Source organism: Globicephala melas, chromosome 19 (genome assembly GCF_963455315.2).
Source record: "Globicephala melas chromosome 19, mGloMel1.2, whole genome shotgun sequence".
Classification (NCBI taxonomy): Eukaryota; Metazoa; Chordata; class Mammalia; order Artiodactyla; family Delphinidae; genus Globicephala; species Globicephala melas.
Window position 1 is genome coordinate 5,712,346 of NC_083332.1, and position 22,573 is coordinate 5,734,918.

General features: G+C 48.4%; 1 protein-coding gene across 10 annotated transcripts; it reads right to left on the bottom strand.

Annotated features, from left to right (window-relative positions):
* Positions 1–9,057: 9,057 nt before the first annotated feature.
* Positions 9,058–21,083, bottom strand: ZNF175 (zinc finger protein 175). 10 transcript variants are annotated; one of them, XM_060289124.1, is made up of 5 exons: positions 20,949–21,083; positions 18,518–19,114; positions 15,527–15,653; positions 15,168–15,263; positions 9,058–11,543 (listed from the first exon to the last, which is right to left on the bottom strand). In XM_060289124.1, exons 2-5 carry the CDS (start codon positions 18,665–18,667, stop codon positions 9,709–9,711), a joined length of 2,208 nt encoding a protein of 735 aa, XP_060145107.1. In that variant the 5' UTR covers positions 18,668–19,114; positions 20,949–21,083; the 3' UTR covers positions 9,058–9,708. The 10 variants fall into 10 exon arrangements, with proteins under 10 accessions (XP_060145107.1, XP_030703755.2, XP_060145111.1 ...); XM_030847895.2 differs by having other exon boundaries at positions 18,518–18,780; positions 20,949–21,060; XM_060289128.1 differs by having other exon boundaries at positions 18,518–18,780; positions 20,889–20,991.
* Positions 21,084–22,573: the final 1,490 nt, after the last annotated feature.

Here is a 22,573-nt window from a genome sequence, read left to right on the forward strand (position 1 = left end):
ACAGAATCTGCTACCGAGATTGGATTCTTGTTTCCGTAATGCTCTTGTTTCCTTAAGTTGGAGGATTGTCTATCCCTGATCACATCCTGTCTTGCCCCACATTTGAGACTTGGTCCTGAGCCTGCTTCTGTAACGAGATCGTTTTGTAGTTCATCTAAAAGTATACGCGCCAGTTTAGTGACAAGGACGTCAGCCTGTATGTAACTTTTCAGCGCCTTTCGATAAGCTCATTGATGCTTCTATTCACATTCTTCACGTTTGGCTTCAGAATGATCACGGGGACCAGCATGGACCAGTGCAAATCCTACCCATTTCTGTTCATGGGACCCATTTGCTTCCAGCCGACAGGTGTCCCCTGGGATGAACCTGGGGAGCAGAACTTCCCCTGATCCCATTTCATTCTCTACCATCTTTCCGCAAGATCCCCACTTTCCACTTCTTTCCAAGTGTAAATTCAAAACAGGATTCGTCATCCATTAGCTGGGAGCCCTTGAAACACAGAAAGGAAAGGGGAAAAAAACCCCAGGATTTGTTCTTCATGCTACAGCCAGAGGGAAGCCTTCGGTCCATGAATCAGTCCTTGTCATCAGTGAGTCTTTGCGAGAGCAGGCAATGAGAACACTCCCCAGTCCTCCTTAGGGACCAGTGCTGACAGCGACCCAGGTCTCAAGGCCAAGAAGTTTCTTTGGGGAAAGAGAGCGAGGTGGGGGTGGGGGAGAGGGAAGAAGAAGGGGAGGGAGGGAGGGAGGGAGAAACAAAGAGACCAAGGCATTCTACCCCGCTGGGTCACCCTGCATTGCTGAAGAACATACCACATTGCCTGTAGAGCAGTTTAGCAACCTCAGTACTTGACATCCTTGGTTTTATGGGGTGTGGGTGTGGCCATCTTGTAAACCGTAAGATATTCAGGGGCATCCCTGGCCTCTGCTAGCCCACCAGATGCCAGCAGCATCCCCCTACCATTTGTGACAATCAAAAATGTCTCTAGACATTGCCAGATGTCCTCTGCGTGGGGACAGAAACTTCCCCAGTTGCGAACCCTCGCTCCAGAGCAATCTTTTATCTGTGTGACCCAGATCACACCGCTGTCCTGCTCCCCCCTCACCGTGACCTAGAAGAGCCTTTCTTTTTTTAAAATTATTAAATTAATTAATTTGGGGGGCTGCATTGGGTCTTCGTTGCCGTGCATGCGGGCTTTCTCTAGTTGTGGCAGGCAGGGGCTACTCTTCATTGCGGTGCACAGGCTTCTCATTGCGGTGGCTTCTCTTGTTGCGGAGCACGGGCTCTAGCCACGTGTGCTTCAGTAGTTGTGGCACACAGGCTCTAGGCACACGGGCTTCAGTAGTTGTGGCGTGTGGGCTCAGTAGTTGTGGCCTACGGGCTTAGTTGCTCCACAGCATGTGGGATCTTCCCGGACCAGGGCTGGAACCCGTGTCCCCTGCATTGGCAGGCAGATTCTTAAGCACTGCGCCACCAGGGAAGACCACAGAAGAGACTTTCTGATCTAGCTTCAGTCCCCTGCCACTCTTTCCGGTATTCTCCCCCTTCCTGCCTCAGGGCCTTTACACTTGCTGTTCCCTCTGCCAGAGACACTCCCCGTGGCTGCCTCCGCCCCGTCTTCCAGGGCTCAGTTAAATGTTGCCTCGCCAGCCACCAGGGCTGAGGTCACCTCTCTGAGTCTTGACTCTCTACTCCCCTTCCTCCTCTCTCTTTCATATATAGGCTTTTATCGCTCTCTGAAATTATCCATTTTCTTGCCTATCTCTTCTACCAGAGTGTAGGTTTCATGGGGGTGGAGGCGGGGGAGGGGTGGAGATTTTTGTTGACTGTCTTTCTGGCTGCTTCATTGGTTCCCGCTGTAACGCCTGGCACAGAGTGGGTGCTTCGTAAACCCGGCTGAATCAATAGGTGAACGCTCAGCTCATGTGCTGGGTGATGCTGGGACCCAGAGAGGAGTCATGCCGAGCTTTGCCCTCCCAGAGCTCCCGGGTGGGTGAGGGAGAGCGAGTGGACTCGGATCTGTCTAGGTCTGCTGACCAGAGCTGTGACAGCAGAGATGCCTGGGACCAGGAGAGGCCAGACAGAGTGTAGACGAGAGTGAAGGACTTGGAGAAGAGTCCCTAGACAAGGAGCTCTTGAAGGAGGAGGAAGGGTTTAGCAGGTGGTGAATAGCGTCTTATCCGTCCACCCATTCATTCATTCATTCACTCATGCGTCCATTTCCTGGGGCCTGCTGTGCCGGGAAACCTAGAACTGAGTTAGTCCTGAACCCTGCTCTCAGCAGGCCCTCGTCTGGTGAGGGAGGCTGGTACCGACGGTCACGATCCAGGATGATTAGACGGTGGTAGAGGGAGATACAGGGGCTGTGGAAGCTGCGAGGGGCTACTTGGTGCTTGTGGTGGCAGAGGGGAGAGGGCACCCAGAAAGAGCAGGAGTGGGGTTATTCCCTTCCGTCACAGGATGCTGGAGATGTGAGAGAACCTGGCCCACTCCGGGGACAATGCTGAGTCCGTGTCACCCTCTGACTCCCGCACATTGCGTGTCCTCGCACAGCGAGTCTGATCCAGCCATAAGCCCCTTTTCATAGACGAAGACCTCGAGTCTTAGAGAGATTGGGTCACTCACCCAGGGGAGCAGCCCAGCCAGCGTGCAGTGTGACCAGAGGTGGGAGGGATGAGGCTGGAGATGTGCGCATGGCAGGTGGCCCTGAGTGGCTTCAGCAAGTCTCTCCCTCTGGCCTCCCCTCTGTGCCGTGTGCAGAGCCAGTTGGGGAAGGATGGGCGCAGGAGATGGGGACCGAGCCACCCGGGGCCAGAGTGAGGGGTTTGCAAGATGGGAGGAAGCATCTGTTCCAGCAGAAACCTTCTGTTTCCTTTCCCAGAAAGGTGCAGCGGTGGGGCTCCTCTTATTTCTGGGGGTACAGCTGCTGCCGGCAGGGGCATTCCTCTACTGGAACCACCACCGCCACGGCTGCGCCTCCTTCCTGCGCTTCCTCATACAAGACAAGCCTGAGGAAGGGGAAGGGCTACTTTTTCTGGTTCAGGTCTCCTCTGCGGAAATCCCTCACCAGGACGGGTACTCCAACCTCAGCCAGATCCACCCTGTGGACATCGGTGAGGAGGGTCTGCCCAGCTGCCCCATCATCTCTCCCTACATCAGTAAGCTTGCAGGGGCCTCCTACACCCCCAGCCACACCTCGGGCTTTGGGGAGCTGGCAGGAATCCCTGAGGAGTAGGGCAGGACCAGGAAGCAGAAGGCAGCGGGCTTGGTGGCCGGGGACAACGGATTATGTATTATCTGTCGCTGCATCAAAACGAACCACCCCAAAACTTATCATCTTTAGACAATCATGAACTCTCAGAGTGTGGGGGCGGGGTCAGGAATTTGGGAGAGGGGCTCAGCTGGGCAGTTGTGGTCCACGTTTTCACGCAGTTGTGAGATGAGGCTGGAGCTAGAAGGAACCAGGAGCTGGCTGGGTGCCTCACTCTCTTCATGTGATCTTAGGGTCTCTCCACACAGGCTAGTTGGGCTTCCTCACAGCATGGTGGCCTCAGAGCTTCTATGGCAGCTGAAGGCTTCATGGAAACGAGGCAGAAGCCAAATGGACTTTTATGTGATCTAGTGTCAAAAGCCACATAACGTCTGTCACTTCTGCCATCCTCCATTCACTGGGACAGTCATAAAAGGCCACCCGGTTTTAAGGGGTGGGGACAGAGACTCACTTCTCAATAAGCAGGAAGAGTGTTAGAGCCACAGTGAGAAGGGCGTGTTGGCGACTTCCCTGGCGGTCCAGTGGCTGAGACTCCTTGCTTCCACTGCAGGGGGTGCGGGTTTGGTCCCTGGTCAGGGAACTAAGACCCCACATGCCGTGTGGTGGCCCCCCCGCCGCCATAAAAAAAAGAAGGGCCTTTTGGATATGCGATACTGTTGTGGCCATCTTGGGCAAAAAATATGGTCCGCTGCCAAAAGAAGAGGTACGGCTGGGGGCGACTGAGTGGTCGGTGGAGCCCTCAGTGAGAGCGGGAACTGAGAAGGCTGGGTTGAGATGTAGGGAGAGTGGGTGGCCGGAGAACCACCCTGGAGGAGACATTTGGGAGGCAGGTTGGGGTTGGAGCTCAGGAGACAGATTGAGGACCATCAGGGCCCACAGGGAGAAAAGCAACAGGAGGTGATGAGCTTGCTGGGGGAGGAACAAGAGAAGCATGGGAGCCAGGGGAGAGACGAGGGGAGGAACACAGAAGGAGGTGCGGGGAGGCGAAGGGACTGGGCCCAGCTCAGAGCCCTTCGGGCTGGCGTGTTAGTGTGCCAGGGCTGGCATAACAAAGTACCACACGCTGGGTGGCTTAGAGCAGCAGAAATGTACTCCCTGACGGTTCTGGAGGCCAAAAGTCTGGAATCAAGGTGTGGTCAAGGGCTGGTTGCTTCTGGAAGTTCTGAGACACCATCCTGTGCCTCTGTCCTAGCTTCTGGTGGTTGCTGGCAGTCTTGGGCTTGGAGGAGCGTCACTTTAATTTCTGCCTCTGTGCCACTTACCTTCTCTCTGGTTCTTTGCATGGCCTTCTTATAAGAACCCCAGGCATTGGATTTAGGGCCCACCGTCAACCAGTATGACCGCACTTGAACCAATTATATCCGCAAAGCCCTTATTTCCAAATGAGGTCACATACTGGACTTCTGGGTGGACGTGAATTTGTGGGGGGCGTGATTTAACCCAACACAGCTGGGTGGTGGGGTTTCTGGGGTGGGTCCCTGACCGTCCCTGGCCTCTGCCTCTCTCAGGTGGGCCCTTGAAGATGGTGATCCCAGAGAACCTGACGATGGAGCAGGTGGTGGAAAAGAACGCCCTGGTGGAGCTGGGACGCCAATACTGGCCACCTGACTGCTGGACACAGCACCACATGGTGGTAGTGGTGCCCTACCGCGGGCAAGCCCAGCACCTGCAGCACCTGCTCCTCCACCTGCGCCCCTTCCTGCAGCCCCAGCCACTGCACTACGCCATCTATGTAGTGAACCAGGTGTGGCAGGAATGGGGAGGGGCAGGGGCAAGAGAGCAGAGGGGTCTGCACCTGGCCTTGGAGAGTCAGGGCTGGAGTTGCCAGTCTCTGAGCTGAGAGCGTCTGGGCCAGAGAGTATCCAGGGGGTAGGATTGATGAGTCAAGAAGAACTTGCACTGGGGGAAACCAGAACCAAAGGCTGTAGGTTTGGTCTAGACTGGCTGAGTCTGGAATCAGCTTGAATAGCTAGCTAAGGGAAGGGCTCAATCCCAGTGACTCCGGGTCTCTCTGAGACCAGGGCTGTTCAGATTGGGCAGTTAACCTAAGGGGTAAATTAAAGCACTGGGTTTGGGGTCTGTTAGGTGCCTGTTTGAGTCTTGGCCTTGTCCATTTTTACCTGTGTGATCTGAGGTTGGGACCGATCGTCCGTCTGTCCATCCATCGATCCATTTATCCAGCCATTCATTCAGCACACTGTTACTTAGTATAACTGTGTATAAACTTGGGGCATTTATGCTCTGTGCCACTGTTCTCTCATTCATGAGACAAAGATTCATTGAGTTCATGAGTATAAAGCGGTGAAGCCAGTATCTGGCACACAGTAGGTGCTCAGTAAGTGACAGCGATCATGATGGTGGTGATCATGACGGTGGTGGTGGTGTTGATGGTGGTGATTGTGGTAATGATGGTGATCGCTAAGGTGCTGCTGCTGCTGCTGACAGTGATGATGGCGGTGATGGTCACAGTGGTGATGGTCGTGATGATGTTGGTAATAGCGATGATGGAGCTTAGGTGACTGTGTTGGTGATGGTGAAGATGATGAAGATAGTGATAGTGATGATGGTGGTGATGCTGATGATGAACATCATGGTAATCATAAGGGATGATTAGTCTTTCTCTAGTAGGAGTAGAAACAGAGACACAGGTGGTCCCCTATCACTCCTGACCTCTGCCTTCCTCCGATGGCCTCTGGAAGGTGATGATCCTTGAGAACCTTGAAGATGGCCGAGGAGGGAGAGCTGAGAGGCTGAGGATACTGACTCTGACCAGGATGGCGGTGGGGATCCAAGAAAAGTTTCTCAGGGGAGGTCACCTTTGAACTGCACCTTCCTGGACAAGTCTGGGTTTTCCATCTCCACAGTGGGAATAAGAAGGGGTTCCAGGCAGGAGAATGGCACTCGACAAGGTGAGAGAGGACAGGCCTGGCAGGTGGCAGGGCCACCACGGCCTGTGGTGAGGGCAGCGCCGAGCATCTCCGTCCACCGCAGGTGAACGACACCGCCTTCCACCAGGGCAGACTTCACAACGTGGGGTTCTGGGAGGCCGCGCAGGAGGAGGACTGGGACTGTGACAACGTGGGGTTCTGGGAGGCCGCGCAGGAGGAGGACTGGGACTGACAACGTGGGGTTCTGGGAGGCCGCGCAGGAGGAGGACTGGGACTGACAACGTGGGGTTCTGGGAGGCCGCGCAGGAGGAGGACTGGGACTGTGACAACGTGGGGTTCTGGGAGGCCGCGCAGGAGGAGGACTGGGACTGACAACGTGGGGTTCTGGGAGGCCGCGCAGGAGGAGGACTGGGACTGACAACGTGGGGTTCTGGGAGGCCGTGCAGGAGGAGGACTGGGACTGTGACAACGTGGGGTTCTGGGAGGCCGCGCAGGAGGAGGACTGGGACTGACAACGTGGGGTTCTGGGAGGCCGCGCAGGAGGAGGACTGGGACTGTGACAACGTGGGGTTCTGGGAGGCCGCGCAGGAGGAGGACTGGGACTGACAACGTGGGGTTCTGGGAGGCCGCGCAGGAGGAGGACTGGGACTGACAACGTGGGGTTCTGGGAGGCCGCGCAGGAGGAGGACTGGGACTGTGACAACGTGGGGTTCTGGGAGGCCGCGCAGGAGGAGGACTGGGACTGACAACGTGGGGTTCTGGGAGGCCGCGCAGGAGGAGGACTGGGACTGTGACAACGTGGGGTTCTGGGAGGCCGCGCAGGAGGAGGACTGGGACTGTGTCTTCCTCCACGATGTGAACCTGCTCCCCAAGGACGACCGCAACCTCTACATCTGTGACGTCTTCCCTACCATTGACAGGTTCAAGTACAAGTAGGTCGAGGGAGGGGACCTCCTGTGGGAGACTCTGGGCCAGGCCCCCAATTCCTTGGGCCTTGCCCCGCCTGTCTGTGTAGTCCAGGCCCTGGTCCCTGGTGCTGATGGTGCAGAGGATGATGCGGCCTGAGGAGAGGCCTTGTAGACGGTGAAGAACCTTCCTCCTGGGTGTGGGTGTCAGATGGGAGTGGGATTGGCTATCAATGGGGGAATCAGGATGCACTTAATAAGGCAGTAGGCAGAGAGGTTATACCAGAGGTCAGAGAAGGAGAACTTAAAAAAGGAGGGGCCCTTAATGGGGTCACAAGAATGGCCTGTCAGATGATTCAGGGAGGGGATCTCCCAGGGTCAGGTGAGGGGCCATCTCAAGGGTCAGGGGAAGAACTGCCCCAGAATCCGGCATGGAGACATCCTAGGGGTCAGGGGAGAGGTTCCCATGGGGGCGAGTGGAGAAGGGCTAACCCAGAAGTCAACCTTGTGATCCTGGCCAGGAAAGGGCCAGGGACCGTTCCCTGAAATTCCCTGGGCTTCCAACTCTCCCTGCCTCTGCAGGCTGCCCTACCGGGGCTACCTTGGAGGGGTGTTTGCCCTGCGCCCCATTCACTAAGTCAGGATCAATGGCTTCCCCAACACATACTGGGGCTGGAATCGGGAGGATGATGACATCACTTGCAGGTAGGGGGCCCTGCTCTAGGGAGCCTAGCACAGGGGGCAGCAGGTCCCTCCATGGTGTGGCGGACACAGGCTGCCCTAGACTGAGAGGGGACACGAGCTATGTCGGATTGCGGGAGGCGCAAGCCACTCTGGCCTGAGGGGCCGGGTGTGGCATGGGGACTCTATCAGAGGAGACAGGTGTCTGGCCTCCCTGCCCTCTCCCCTGGAAAGCTGAAACTCAGTGGGATGCTCCTCTCACGGCCCCATCTGCTCTGGCTGCTACCATAAGCTGGAGGGGCAGGACTGCAGCCAAAAGCAGAGCCCCCAGAGGTGGGTCAGGGTTGGGGGCGGGGGTAGCCAGTCCTGGGCCTGTTCCCAAGCCCTCGACTCACACGGCTGCCCCTCCTGCCCCTCCTCCTAGTCCTGGCCTTCTGGCCCAGATCCGTCGCACGATGGCATGAGCTCGCTGGGATACAGGCTGCTCTCCCAAGGAGCTGCAGCCCCTCTACACCAGCCTCACTGTGGACATCAGCCTCTCATCCCCAGGAGCCCCAGTGCCAGGCTGAGGGGTATCTGGAGGCAGGAACAGAATCCCTGAGACCAGGGCTGCAGGGCAGCCTTCCCACCCATCGCACCTGGTTTCATATTAAAGGAGGCTTCATTTTACTTGCTTCTCCACTCTGCCATCCCTGACCCCCATCCTTCCATTTCCATTCATTTGGTCACACAGGGCCCTGCTCAAATTCACCAAGGTCTGGTTCTCTCCACACAGTTAAAGTTAAGGCTTATTCACCCATTTATTTCTCATGAGGACTCGTGGGGTAGCACTGTTGTCATCTTGCTTTTGAAAACCAGGACAGATGAGTTAAATATCTTGCCTGAAACCTGACTCCTGGGCCTGTCCATCGACAGATAATGCTGTTCTGCTTTCTTGTAGCAAAAAAGGTGGGGGAAAGAATGAATAATAAAAAATGTGAGGATGGTTGAATAAATTACAGCATGTCCACATGCTGACAGAATACTAATGTAGTCACTGAACAGCTGTATTGTAGCGTGAAAAGAACAAGTGCACATATGTATATGATATGGTCTGATATTTATAAAACAAAGGGAAGAGTACCTATATAGGTGTATGCTTATGAGCAGAGTAATGAGTGTGTGTGGATAACAAGTGTTGGCAGACTTCTTCTGTAAGGGCCGGAGAGTAAATACTTTCAGCTTGCAGGCCATACGGCCTTTGCCATGACTACTCAGCTCTGCCACTGGCACAAAAGCAGCCACAGACAATACATAAACAAATGAACATGGCTGTGTTCCAATAAAACTTTATTTAAAAAACACAGGTGGCCAACCAGATTTGGCTGATGGCTGATGGCCAGTTTGCTGACTCTTGGCCTAAATGGTTTAGGAGCGTGTATAAAAATACGATAGTCCATAGAGTAAAAGTTTCACCATAGATGGGGGAGGTGGAAAGAGGAGGGTAGAGCTGAACTAATCATGACAGAAGAGAAAAATGACACTGTGAAGACTAGAATCACATTTATACACTTACCAAAAAATGTACATTCATCTGTGTATATATTAGGTTCTTTTAAAAAATATATAATTTATTGACACCTCCTGTTCTGCAGTGAATTCTATAGCAGACACTACAGAATTGAGGGCATGTGTATGTGTGTATATAAATAAATATGCTGACCTAAAGATTCTGTCTTATACCATACTCTACATTAGTCAGGGTTTCTTCCCCAAGTGAATTTTATAACTTCTAATGAGGCTAGTACAAATATGGACATTTCCACTCATTCTTAAAAGTTCTTTCCTGAGTAATTTCCTTCGCATAAAATGTGTAACTTGGTGACATGCAGTGCATCCCTAGAGTTTTTCTGAAGCATGAATTCTATAATATATGACTAAACCTGACTCATAAGATTTTTTTCTTCAAGAAATTCAGTTTATTTCATTTATGTATATGCATATTAGGAACTGAAGATTTGTCTCTGGTATGAGTTGTTTGGTGTTTATTAAAATTTGATCTGTTGTTGAAGCTCTTCCCACACTTGGAACACATGTAAGGTCTCTCTCCCGTGTGGATTCGTTGATGCACTTTGAGTTGTGGTTTCCTACTGAAGGACTTCCCACAGTCACAGCATTCGTAAGGTTTCTCTCCTATATGAGTTCTCTGATGTGTAATCAGCTCTGATTTCTGGGTGAAGGTGTGTCCACACTTGTAACAGGCAAAAGTTCTCTCTCTACTGTGAGTCATCTGATGTTTATGGAAATTTGACCTACCATTGAAAGCCTTCCCACATGCAGTGCATACATAGGGTTTCTCTCCAGTGTGGATCCGCTGATGCTCTCTGAATTGTGACTTGGAAGTAAAGGCTTTCCCACAGTCACTGCATTTGTAAGGCTTCTCTCCAGTGTGAATTCGCTGATGCATGCTGAGTATTGACTTCTGGTTGAAGGCCTTCCCACATTCACTGCACACGTGGTGTCTTTCTCCAGTGTGAATTTTCTGGTGTATGTTGAGGTGTGACTTTTGGGTGAAGGTTTTCCCACAGTCACTACATTCATAAGGTTTCTCCCCAGTATGGATTCGATGATGTATATCAAGTTGTGACTTGGAAATGAAGGATTTTCCACAGTTGTGGCACTGATAAGGTTTCTCTCCCGTGTGACTTCTCTGATGTACAATCAGGTGTGCCTTCTGGATAAAGGCCTGGCCACATTCAATACACACATAAGACTTATCCCCTGAATGGATCCTCTGGTGCAAGCTGAGTGTTGACTTCTGGGTGAAGGCCTTCCCACATTCACTGCATATGTACTGTCGCTCGCCGGTATGAATTTTCTGATGTATACTGAGGGTTGAATTCTGGGAGAAGCCCTTCCCACATTCACTGCATTCATAGAGTTTTTCTCTAGTATGAGTTTTCTGATGTCTGAAGAGAGATAACATCTGGAAAAAGGCTTTTCCACATTCATGGCATTTATGGGGCTTCTTTCTAGTGTGAGTTTTCTGGTGTGTAACCAGTTCTGGCCTCTGAACAAAGACTTTTCCACATTCCTTACATATATACGGTATGTTACCTGTATGATCTGTCACATATACACCGAGTTTTGGTTGTGGGGTGAAGGCTCTCCCACATTTACCACATTCCTGGAGGTTTTCTACACTATGGAATCTCTGTTGTTCAAGGAGGTGTGACTTCTGGGTAAAGTCCCTCCCACACTCAGTGCACTTATCTGGTTTTTCCTGAGTGTGAACTTGATGTTGTGTGAATGACTGTTTATGGCCGAAGCCTTTTGTACATGAATTACCTTCACAGAAGTTCTCTCCTGTATGAGTATTTTTGCAGCTGGCACTGGAAGAGCTATGGGTGAATAGCTGACCAGATTCAACCATCTCATCAAGGTGTTCTGTGGTGTTGCTTTGATTTTGATTTTGATGATTTACTTCTAGGTTAGGTTTCAACCTTTTTGCACGAGAGCAACGTTTACAAGGTCTCTTTTGTGAAGAAACAAGGTGGGGCCTCGCACGGATGATTTTTCCAGGGTCCTTATAGTTACAGTCCCTCTCTGTGTTCAATTTTTTCTTGTTGAGGAAAGCCCCCTGATGTGAAGGTTTACTTTGATTTTTCTGATCTCTCTTTGTTTGGTCAGCTTCTTCCCACAGCTTTTCTAAAATGGAACACCATGAGCCATCTCTTGTGACTTCATCCAACATCTCATTGTGAAATGAAGCTGTTTCAGAAATTTCCCATTGTAGGGTTTCAAGCCCAGACTCCCCTTCTAGAAGGAGAAAAAGATGAAATAGATACAGTGAACAGTTAGCAAAGGATAGAGGAAAAGTCACATGGAGCTGATTGAGATTGTGCACAGGGAAACTGCTGAGTCAGATACCAGTGGTGGTGCTGATGGTGATTATGAGAGAAAACAGTTGCACAGCCCTTATTATATGTCAAGCACTTATCTGTATAGCACTTAGCATTCGCCAGGCAGTGTTCTACGTGATATACACATAAGCTCATTTAATCCTCACAACAACCCCAGAAGCTATCTACTTATTATCCTGGTTTTCCACATGAAGAAAAGGAAACACACAATGGTTAAGTAATTACCCAAAAACACTTTGCTCAGCCTTGGGGAAAGTTAGATTTGAACAAGGGCAGACTGGCTCCACTCATGTAGGCAGTCGTGATACCCAGACCTAGTGGGATGACTACAGGATAAAAGAGTCAAGTATGTCATAGGGCAGCATCTGTGGATAGCCCAAGGTTGAAGGAGGGGGCTCAGAGTACAGAGCCTCTTCGACTTACAGTGGGGTTGTGTCCTGATAAACCCATCAGAAGTTGAAAATATCATAAGTTGAAAATGCATTGAATACACCTAACCTACTGAACATCGTAGCTTAGCCCAGCCTACTTTAAATGTGGTCAGAACACTTAAACGTTAGTCTACAGTTGGGCAAAACCATCTAACACAAGCCCTGTTTTATAATAAAGCGTTGAATATCTCATGCAATTTCTTGAATACTATACTGAAAGTTAAAAACAGAGTGGTTATCTGGGTACAGAAAGGTTGCAAGTGTACTGGTTGTTTCCCCTCGTGATCACATGGCTGACTGGGAGCTGCTGCGCAGCGTCACAAGAGTAAGGTACTGCACATCACTATCCTGGGAAAAGATCAAAATTCACAATTCAGAGTATGGTTTCTACTGAACATGTATGGCTTTTGCAACATTATTGAGAAATTCATAAGTCAATCCATCATAAGTCAGGGACCATCTGTATAGGTCTTCATTAGCTTTCAGATCTAAATTGTAACTAATCTCCCAGCTTCCTCCCACTCGTAAGAAACAATACAAAATCCATCAGCCCTAGATATTCCTCTGAAATCCTATTAAAGTATCAATCCTAACATAGCCAAGCACTGAAAGAATACCTATACCCAAACTTGCAACTCTCCATGAAACTGAAGTTTGTTTTCTTGAACTTAGGAATATGCATATCCTAAGAAGGGTACACCGGAAGACTGGACAAGCAAGCTGTCCCCTAGAATCTGTTTCACCCTTCTTCCACAGAGGTTAACCGTGGCCAGGTACAGGGCAGCCAAGCCACGTAACAGCTCACAATTTCTCTTGCAATGAGGTGTGACAGACACTGTTTTTGCTGATGGAATGTGCATACAACATTATGCACCACTTCTGGCCAGGGTAATGTATCACAGCTTCTCAATACCCTCCACCCCTTTTCTGCCTAGTAGAACCTGGCTTTGGGTGCAGTGCATTCAGTCCCACAGAGTGACATCATAAAAGATGGTACTGCAATGACAAGAGAAAAACTTCAACACCCGAATGAATACAAAACGTAAAGCTTCCTGCTGACCTGCCTTTTATAAGTGTTTTATAGGAGGGAAATTATACTGGTCCTTGGTCTCTTTGTTATCACTTTCAGCTTTATGCTACTTAATATGCCATTTTTTCCTAAGAATGGGAGTCACTGATCATCCTATTTGTTAGTAAGAACATAACAACAGATTCTTTAAAAAAAAAAAAAAAGTGGCTAAATTTTACTATTACTTTATCCTACCAGAGATAAATACTGAGTATGATAAGACCATCACGTCTTGTTTCTTTTCTCTTTCCATCACTTGGATAAACTGTATCCCAGACCCTTGTCCTGTCCCCAAACCTCAGTCATCTATCACTATTTTTAAAAAATGAGAATGCTCTTTATAATCACTTTCAGTGTGTATATGTATATGTGTATATATATATATATATATATTTCTTTTTATTAAAATCTGAGAAAAAAGCAACAAAATACCAATCTTTGGGGTAATAAAATCTGTCAATGGCATCTTGACCGAACTCATGATGACTGGGAATCCACAAATCCCATTAGGAACAAAATAACCCAAGCATGAGAAAATAGGGAGCTGGTTTATGGTGATACCCGTGGAATTAACGAAAAGGGTCAATTAAATTGTACTTTCAGAAAGAAAAAATGGGGCTTCCCTGGTGGTGCAGTGGTTAAGAATCCACCTGTCAATGCCGGGGACATGGGTTCGAGCCCTGGTCCAGGAAGATCCCACATGCCGCGGAACAACTAAGCCCATGCGCCACAACTACTGAGCCTGCACTCCAGAGCCCACAAGCTACAACTCCTGAAGCTTGGGTGCCTAGAACCCATGCTCTACAACAGGAGAAGCCACCGCAACGAAGAGTAGCCCCTGCTTACCGCAGCTAGAGAAAGCCCGCACACAGCAACAAAGACCCACTGCAGCCAAAAATAAAATAAACAAAATTTTTTAAATACCTTTAAAAAAAAAAGAAAAAATGGGGGAAATTCCCTGGCGGTCCAGTGGTTAGGACTCTGCACTTTCATTGCCGAGGGTGTGGGTTCGATCCCTGGTCAGGCAACTAAGATCCCACAAGCCGAGTGGCGTGGCGAGAAAAAAGTGACAGAATTTCTAAAATAAGAAAATGAGAAGACTGAGATGGAAGAGCCAAGAAACAGAAGAATCTGAAAAAAATGTACAAGGTGAGAAGAATTTCTGATTTGTGTAATGATTCCAGTTTCTGAGCTCCCCAAAATAAGGAAGTGAGTCATCCCATGGGAACTGTCCACCATGTAGCTAAATAAGAGAACACAGTTTAGGCACGGGGCCTGGAGGGGTTGATAAAGGGATCATCAGAAAAAAATTTGTAGGCCTAAGTGTTGAGAGTAGAAGGGCCCTTTAAAGGGATTTAAGGAATTTAAAGGAATTCCTTTAAATTTAAGGAATTTAAAGTAATTCCTCTATGATGACCAGAGGGAAGTACAGAGGCCCAAGCTGGAGGCATCGCAGTTAGGGGTAACGAAGAAAGATCCAGCACAGGAAAAAAATTGCTGAATTCAGGGGGCAACTGAAAAGGAATAAAAAAGGCTTTCAGGAAACTCCACAAAGGGATAAAACAAGATGACAAAAAAGCAACATACAGATGGAATATCCTGTCAGGTAACATAATGACGAGACGCTCTGTTATTAGAAAAATGAAATTAAAACATGAAACAGCTCTATCATAACACAGGCCATACATGAGAAATTTGGTAAATATTAAATGCTGGCAAGCAAGATGTACAAATGCAAATCCTTATGCATTCCCACGTGACAGTGTGGGTGGTGAAGAGCCCCATGGTTTACCTATAAATTCAGTGTAGGCATACCCAGTGATCAGGCAACCCCACTCCTGACTCTTCACCTCAGAAATGCTTATGTTGGCCCCTACGGGACATTTACAAAATAATGCTTGGCAGCATTAGCCTTAGAAACTAGGAGTAGGAGGTAACCTGTGTCCACCACTGGGGGAATGGGTAAGTGTGGTGGGTTGAATAACGGCCCCTCAGATCTTCACGACCTGAAGTCACTCACCGTGATACCTCTGACGCGGGAGTTCAGCCTCCCTCATCCATTGCTCCTTTCTCTTTTCCATCCTGAAAATGATCTCTGGGTTGGGCATGTGATACCCTGTGAATAAGAAAGGATATTGCATTCGGACGCGGTCTTGGGCTTCAGAGGCCATTCAGTGAAGCTTTATTGGCACATCAGAAAACTCAACACCCTTCACTAGGAGCAAAGGAACACTCAAAGATGCCCAAAAGGAATGAACAGTTTAGGACAAGCCAAGGGCAAACTGACTACATTCTTCAGATGTCCCATTGCACGCCACAAGAAGGAAAGACATCTCCTCAAGGAGGCCCGTCCAAGAGTCCCAGGTCAGATGTGCTCACCCACGGAGAAGAGGTGGCTGTAGATCTCCAGCATCACATCCTGGTACAGGCGTCTCTGGGCAGGGTCCAGTTGCTGCCACTCCTCCCTGCTGAAGTCTATGGTCACGTCCTCAAACGATACGGAGCCCTGTAACAACATACCCAAGCTCAATGAGAATTAGTCATCATTGGTGAACAGGCACTTACATACAAGGGGGTGTTGTTTTTTGTGGCATGCGGGCCTCTCACCGTTGTGGCCTCTCCCGTTGCTGAGCACAGGCTCCGGACGTGCAGGCCCAGCGGCCATGGCTCACGGGCCCAGCCGCTCCATGGCACGTGGGATCCTCCCAGATTGGGGCACGAACCCGCATCCCCTGCATCGGCAGGCGGACTCTCAACCACTGCGCCAGCAGGGAAGCCCCAAGGGTGTGTTTTTAATGATTTTTTTCGCCATGATATATGTGGCTTTCCAGTGATGTGACTTCTTTTATGATTCCTACTCCTCTGTGTGAAATTCATAGGATTTAAGCTATGTTAAGTAGTGCAGAATGGAGTCACAGTGGCCAATGCGAACTTCCGCATTAGTTGTTGCAAAATGTCTGGTGTGGGGCTGGGAGCGTCTGAGTGATAAACTAAGGGCAGGTAAGGAACGACTTTACTGGGACAGAAGGAGCAGCTGGGCGAGACAAGATCCCCTGGGGTGTAACCGTTACATCCTACTGACAGACTCCTTATAATGAGAGCACTGGGCCAAGTGACTCCTTACTCCCCACCCCTCTCTCCCTATTTTGACTAACCTGCGTTGTGTGCTAATTGTGTGCAATAAACTGAGTGACTTATTAATTGAATATTGGCCACACTGCACACATCTCTAATCCCACGATTCTTACCTGGCCTCACTGCTGGGCCGCGTGGCAAACTGGCTCCTTTGTTCCAGACCTCGTCCTATATAACTCTTTATCTGGCTGTTGATTTGTGTCCTTTAATTATCCTTTGTAACAAACTGGTAATCTAGTGAGTAAACTGGTTTCCTGAGTTGTGTGAGCCGCCCTAGTAAATTAATTGAACCCAAGGAGGGAGTTGTGAGAACCTCTGACTTATAGCCGATAGGTCAGAAGCACAGGTGGACGTGCCATTGGCATTTGAAAGGGGGTGGGGGGAGTCCTGAAGAACTGAGCCCTTAACAACGTATGGGATCTGACACTGTCTCCAGGTAGACAGTATCAGAATTGAACTGAATTGTAGGACACCCAGCTGGTGTCACAGAGAATTGCTTGGGGTGGGAAAAATCCCTGCACATTTGGTGACCATAAGTGTCAGAAGTGGTGTTCTATGTAGAGAGAGACACACAGGAGAAGTAAATTGATTTCAGGGAATACTGAGCTAATCAAAATTTAACCCACCTCTTGGAAAAGTAAGCATGAAAAGCATGCATGTGAGTGCTGCAGGTGCGAGTATATGACAGAGGGCCAAACATAAACCTGGGAATCTGAGACGGAGCTATATTAGGGTGTCGTTAAAGGATTAGGAAGTAAGTACCAAAACATTTAGTTAAAAAGGTAAAAACTGATTGCCTCTAAGGAGGTGGATTTCAGAAGAAAAGACAGTGGTGACAGCTGTTTTATTTACAAACCCAGCAAAACCATGTGCACATAAAACCAAAAACTACTTCAAAGGGAAACAGTGGTAAAAGAAATTTACACAGATATGCACAGAAAAATGGGTTATTAATATATAATACATCTTTGAAAGTCCAGAGGCTAAGACAAACTACAATGTAAATTGTCAAAGGACAAGAAAAGTAAATCACAAAAGAAAAATCATTGACCAATAAAACTTCGGGAAAAAAATTATCCTGCTTGTAAAAAAAATACAAATCAAAGCAACAATGACATATCTCTTTGGATTAAATTAGCAGTTATTTAAAAACAAAAACAAAAAAAGAACCAAAAAAAAACCTAACAACACAGTATTGGCCAGAGTAGAGGGAAGGCTGCAAAGCCAAGATGATGTGAATGTTGTTGGAGAACATTCTAGCGTGAACGGAGAAACTGCTCGAAAATCTCAGCGAGCAAAAGCAGAATCAAGGCAAGCAAACAAAATATTTTCAACGTTAAAAAAGGAACAAGGCTAATAAGTATCATGTATCTTAACACATAACTGAACGTGCTTTTGAAAATGCTCTCAACAATTCAGCCAACTTTAGTACTAAATGAAAGACATTTTTCTACAACAGTGTCACTGCTGTGGACTGAACTGTGTGTCCCCACCCGAAATTCATATGCTTAAGTCCTCACCCCCAGGACCTCAGAATTGTGCCTGTATTTGGAGAAACAAGGTATTTAAAGAGGTAACAAAGTTAAAATGAGGTCTTCGGAGTGGGTCATTACTATTTTAAAAACATGCAAATAAAGTGTCATGAAAAACACAGAATAACTTGGAATTTCAGGAAATCTTGAGTATACTGAAGAACCCTGCTTTCTCATTCCAAAATATCAAATATTAATATCTGTGGGCAATTTGGAAACATTATTTTCTGGCACTTTTATTCATCTAATAAAGTAGGAAAAACAACATGGTCCTTAAAAGCCAGTTCTTGCTCTAGTATCCAATGACTATAAACTACGAGGACAAAGGGGAAACCAGCCAGTCTCCGGTGAGGAGTCAGGTGGGGACCAGCTGAGACAGTGAAGACCCAGCAGTGGATGAAAGATGCAGGATCTTCGCCTGTGCTGAGAAGGAAGGAATCAGCATTTCCCCGCCTGTGGCTGGATGTCCTTTTTCTTCTTCCTTTGCCCCAGGGACAGCCCTCTTCTACTACACATCCTCCTTCATCAGCCAGTTCAGTTTCCTCTGTGACACACAGTGCCCATGGATGAGGAAACATTGGCCACGTGTGCTCTGCTCTACACAGGAGAATCCAGATTGTCTCAGACACAGGGAGTCCAATATGCTGCTTCCTGTGTCTGCCCTCAGGTTCTGGAGAACTGTCCCCGTGGGGCTCCTGCTTACCTCACATGATCCGTCCCGCTCTTCTGAACCCAAGACCTGGGGCCTCTGCGGTAAATTCACATCAGCAAGCATGTCCTTTCCGGGCTTCAATTCTTGGTCTCTTTTGCTGACAGCTCCACTCTTTCCAGGAGCCTGGAGCTGGGTGGGCATCGGAAGGCTCCAATCAAAGCTGCTGGGAAGAGTCAGGCTGGAGCTGTGAAGGGAGATCCTGCAGCCTCAGTGATGTGGCCTGAGCCAGGGGCTCTGCAGGGACACCAGAAATCCTGGAAAGGCAACGACCACATAGTTCTCATCTAATATTCACTCCACATGAACTTCTGAAGGCCATTAGGTGAAAGTCACTGTGTTCAAGATGAGGGTAGACAAAACTCAGAAAAGTCTAGCTATTGGGGGAAAAAATGAGAAAAGATGAAGAGGTTTGGGCTGAACTTAAGGAAGCTTTCATTGCAGCTCTGACACCTTTTAACCGTGAGAAGACGAAGATAGTACTTTAGTTGCAGTTTCCAAAATGAGAAGGAAGGTGTTTATCATAGGCATCGGGGAGCTTCCGTGAGAGGAGGCTTGTCCCCTCAGCACCTGCCTGGCATATGGGAAACACTGAAAAAAAAATCAGCAAGTTGCAGAGTCAGGTATCAGGTATCTTGTTTAATTTTCATGCAACCCTGCCAGCTTAATATTATGATCATTATTATACCCATTTTGTGGATGAGGAAACAGTGCTGTTACATAGTTTGCCTTAAGGTCACTCAGTGTGCAAAGGAAAGTGTAAGGCCAACTGGCCCGAGGCAGGGGAACACAATCAGATTCACAGGTTGCATCAGACCGAAATTCTCCGGACCACCCAGTTCCAGGAACTGACCTGGGGACTTTGAACCCGGCCCAGCCTTCCCGCCTTTCGAGGGGCGGGACTAACGGTTCCCCCATGATACCCGAAAAGACCACCAAATAAGGAATACCCTGCGCCCTCCCAGATTCACCACACCCCTTTCCCTTCTTCCCCTATAAAATCTTGCCCAACCCTCGCCCGGTGCGACTTCTCTGGCCCCTTTCTCTCGGACCAGTGAACCTCGCCCGGAAGCGCTCCCTAATAAAGGTCACTTGAAGCTTTCCTCTGTTTCGCGGTGCCGTTCGTTAAGATCCGACCTTACAGAAAGAACAGGGAATGAGTCCCAGGTCCGCCTCACTTTAAAGTGCACACAATCGCCACTATCCCGTGTGGTCCTCTACGTGGTCAATTTCCAGAATTCCATTTACATTTTCCTGAGGCTTCCAGCTGTCTATACCTGGAGTGCCTAATCCGACACTCTGGCCTTTTCAGTGCCCATCCATAATATAGACAGCTCAGCATTTTCTGACCAAAAAACCCCTCAAATTCAATATATGGAACTCCACCTTCACCTGGAAAACCTGCAGACATGCACCAGGACTCCCAATCACTTACCATTTCTTGCCTCTCCATTTCTCCCTCCCCGCCCCAACCAAAATATAGTCACTGACCTCTAGAAGTCCCCAATGAGTGGACCAAAGAAGGTCATGAAATGCCTCCCAGTCACCCCACGGCCAGGCTTCTGAAATCATTACTGCCCTGACTGCCAATAAGTGTTTCCAAAGGGAGTGTGATTTCCACAGGACCCCCCAAATAACCGCCAACCTAGGGTTCCAAATAACGCACCCCAGTAGGAAACTATCATTGATCTGCTCAACAGCCAATCACTGACCCTTACCATGTCCACAGGGACCCGAGGAGACCAACACGGACCTACTCAACCATTCACAAAGGACCCCAACACCCACTGCCCAAAAAGCAATGCTGTCACCCTTGCAAACCTCCATCACTGGCCCCCTAGGTCTCCCATCCGCTGGTTCCCATATGCCACCCTTAGCACCCCACTTTCCTATTTCATAGATCCTCCCTCAATCACTGTCCCCCTTGCGTGTGTCACAAGGTGAGCCTCAAAGCCCTCCGATCCCTGAAGCCCCTGCTCCCAATCAACCACTGCCTCCTACAGCCCCCCCAAGCTGTGGATCACTTCCCCAAATGGCTCCCGGTACCATACACCAAGGCCCTCTTGAGACGCACGTTCACTGTCCTCCTATGAGGAAGATTCCCAGCCCAACAATATACAATCTGCATTAAAGGACACTTGGAATTCAAGTTCCAAAAGTACTTACATACATACAGAAATTAGGCAAAGAAAGTGAAAATCAGCGAGCCAAGAATTCAACTTAGAAAACCCCACTTACCCCATAGCCTCCACCACTAAGAACCCCATCGCTCACCCCATGGATCCCCACCACTCACTCCTCACACCCGGCATCACTCGTCCCACGGGCCCCCATCACTCGGCCCCCAAACGCCCACGTCACTCACGCCAAGCCGATCTCCCCTCATTGACCCCACAGATTACGCATCGCTGATACTCCACATCACCTCAGCATCCCGCAGGCGGTTCACGGCAGAAGCGAAATGGCCGCTCTGGGCCGCTTGCGGTTTAGGATTCCGGTCAGGACTTGAACTGTGCGCATGCTCACTAGAACCTTTGAAGCCACTGCCTGCTGATAGTTATCATGGCGTGTCACGTCGTCTCTCTACTCCGCGGTTCGTTTTCTTTCGGGGACTGTGTCAGGAGGACGACATGGCCGCGCCCATAAGGATTATGATAAGGAGGCCGCCATTTTCAAAGAACTTCCATTCCGTACAGGCGGGGAAAACAGGCAACCTTCCTAAAACGTCTTGGAGTTGTCCCGCGTTGGAAAGGAGCCAATTAAATACTTGTGTATATATAGGTCTAGGAGAAAACAGCATAGCATATTCTGAAAAATACCCTTTCTCTGTACTGATTTAAAGCCTCACTCTCAGAATCCAGGTATCCAGCCCCTTCGTCCCTCGCACAACTCTGCCCAGAGGAGACATCTTGGGAGCCCAGAAGTGTTGAGCTTGACAGAGAACTAAAAACTTCGAAATTTCCTTAGTGTTGAGAGCCTTTAAAGTGTCCTTTGTTATGGTAATGTAGTTTTTGGAGAGCACTTGAGGATGTATTCTCTCTTTATATACAGGCATTCCTCGTTTTATTGTGCGTCCGCTTTATTGTGCTTCACTGATACTGCACCTTTTTAAAAAAAAAAAAAAAACACATCGAAGGTTTGTGGCAGCCCTGCGATGAGCAAGTTTATCAGCACCATTTTTCCAACAACATTTGCTCAATTCATGTCTCTGTGTCACATTTTGGTATTTCTCGCAGTATTTCAAACTTTTTCATTTTAGTTTTTACGGTGATCTGTGATAGTGGTCTTTGATGTTACTATTGCAAAAAGATGACAGCTCTCTGGAGGCTCAAGTGATGGTTTGCATGTTTTAGCAGTGAAGGATTTTTGAATTAAGGTATGTATATTGGGTTGTTTTTCCTTTTTTCTTTATTTTAGACATAATGCTATTGCACACTTACCAGATTATATAGTGTAAACATAACTTTTATATATGCACTGGGAAACCAAAAAAGAAAGAAATTGTGTGACTCACTTTATTTTGCTTTACTGTGGTGGTCTGGAACTGAACCTGAACTATCTCCAAGGTATGCCTGTCTGCTGAAATGTCTGTATGAATTTGAATTCCTCAGAGGGCACGTGCATTACTAGTGTTGATCGATATGGCCAAATGGCTCTCCAGGAAATTGTGCCAATTTGCATCACTGTCTCCTGCAATGTGATGAGAGTCTCTGCTTCACTGCAACCTCAACAGCAGGTTGCATTAGCACTGATTTTGATCTCTCCATTCTTAACAATGAAAAATGTACCCCATCATAGTTTTAACTAGAATTTCTCTTTTTAGGCATGAAGGTGAGCATTTTTAAATAGGTTTCATGATGATTAATATTTTCCATTCTAATCTGTTCAGCCATTCAATGAAGTGACTATTCATATCTGTTTCCATCATTATTAGCCTATATTTCTTTTCTTAAGGATTTGGACAAGTTCTTTTTTTTTAATTAATTAATTAATTAATTAATTAATTAATTTATTTATTTATTTTTGGCTGTGTTGGGTCTTCGTTTCCGT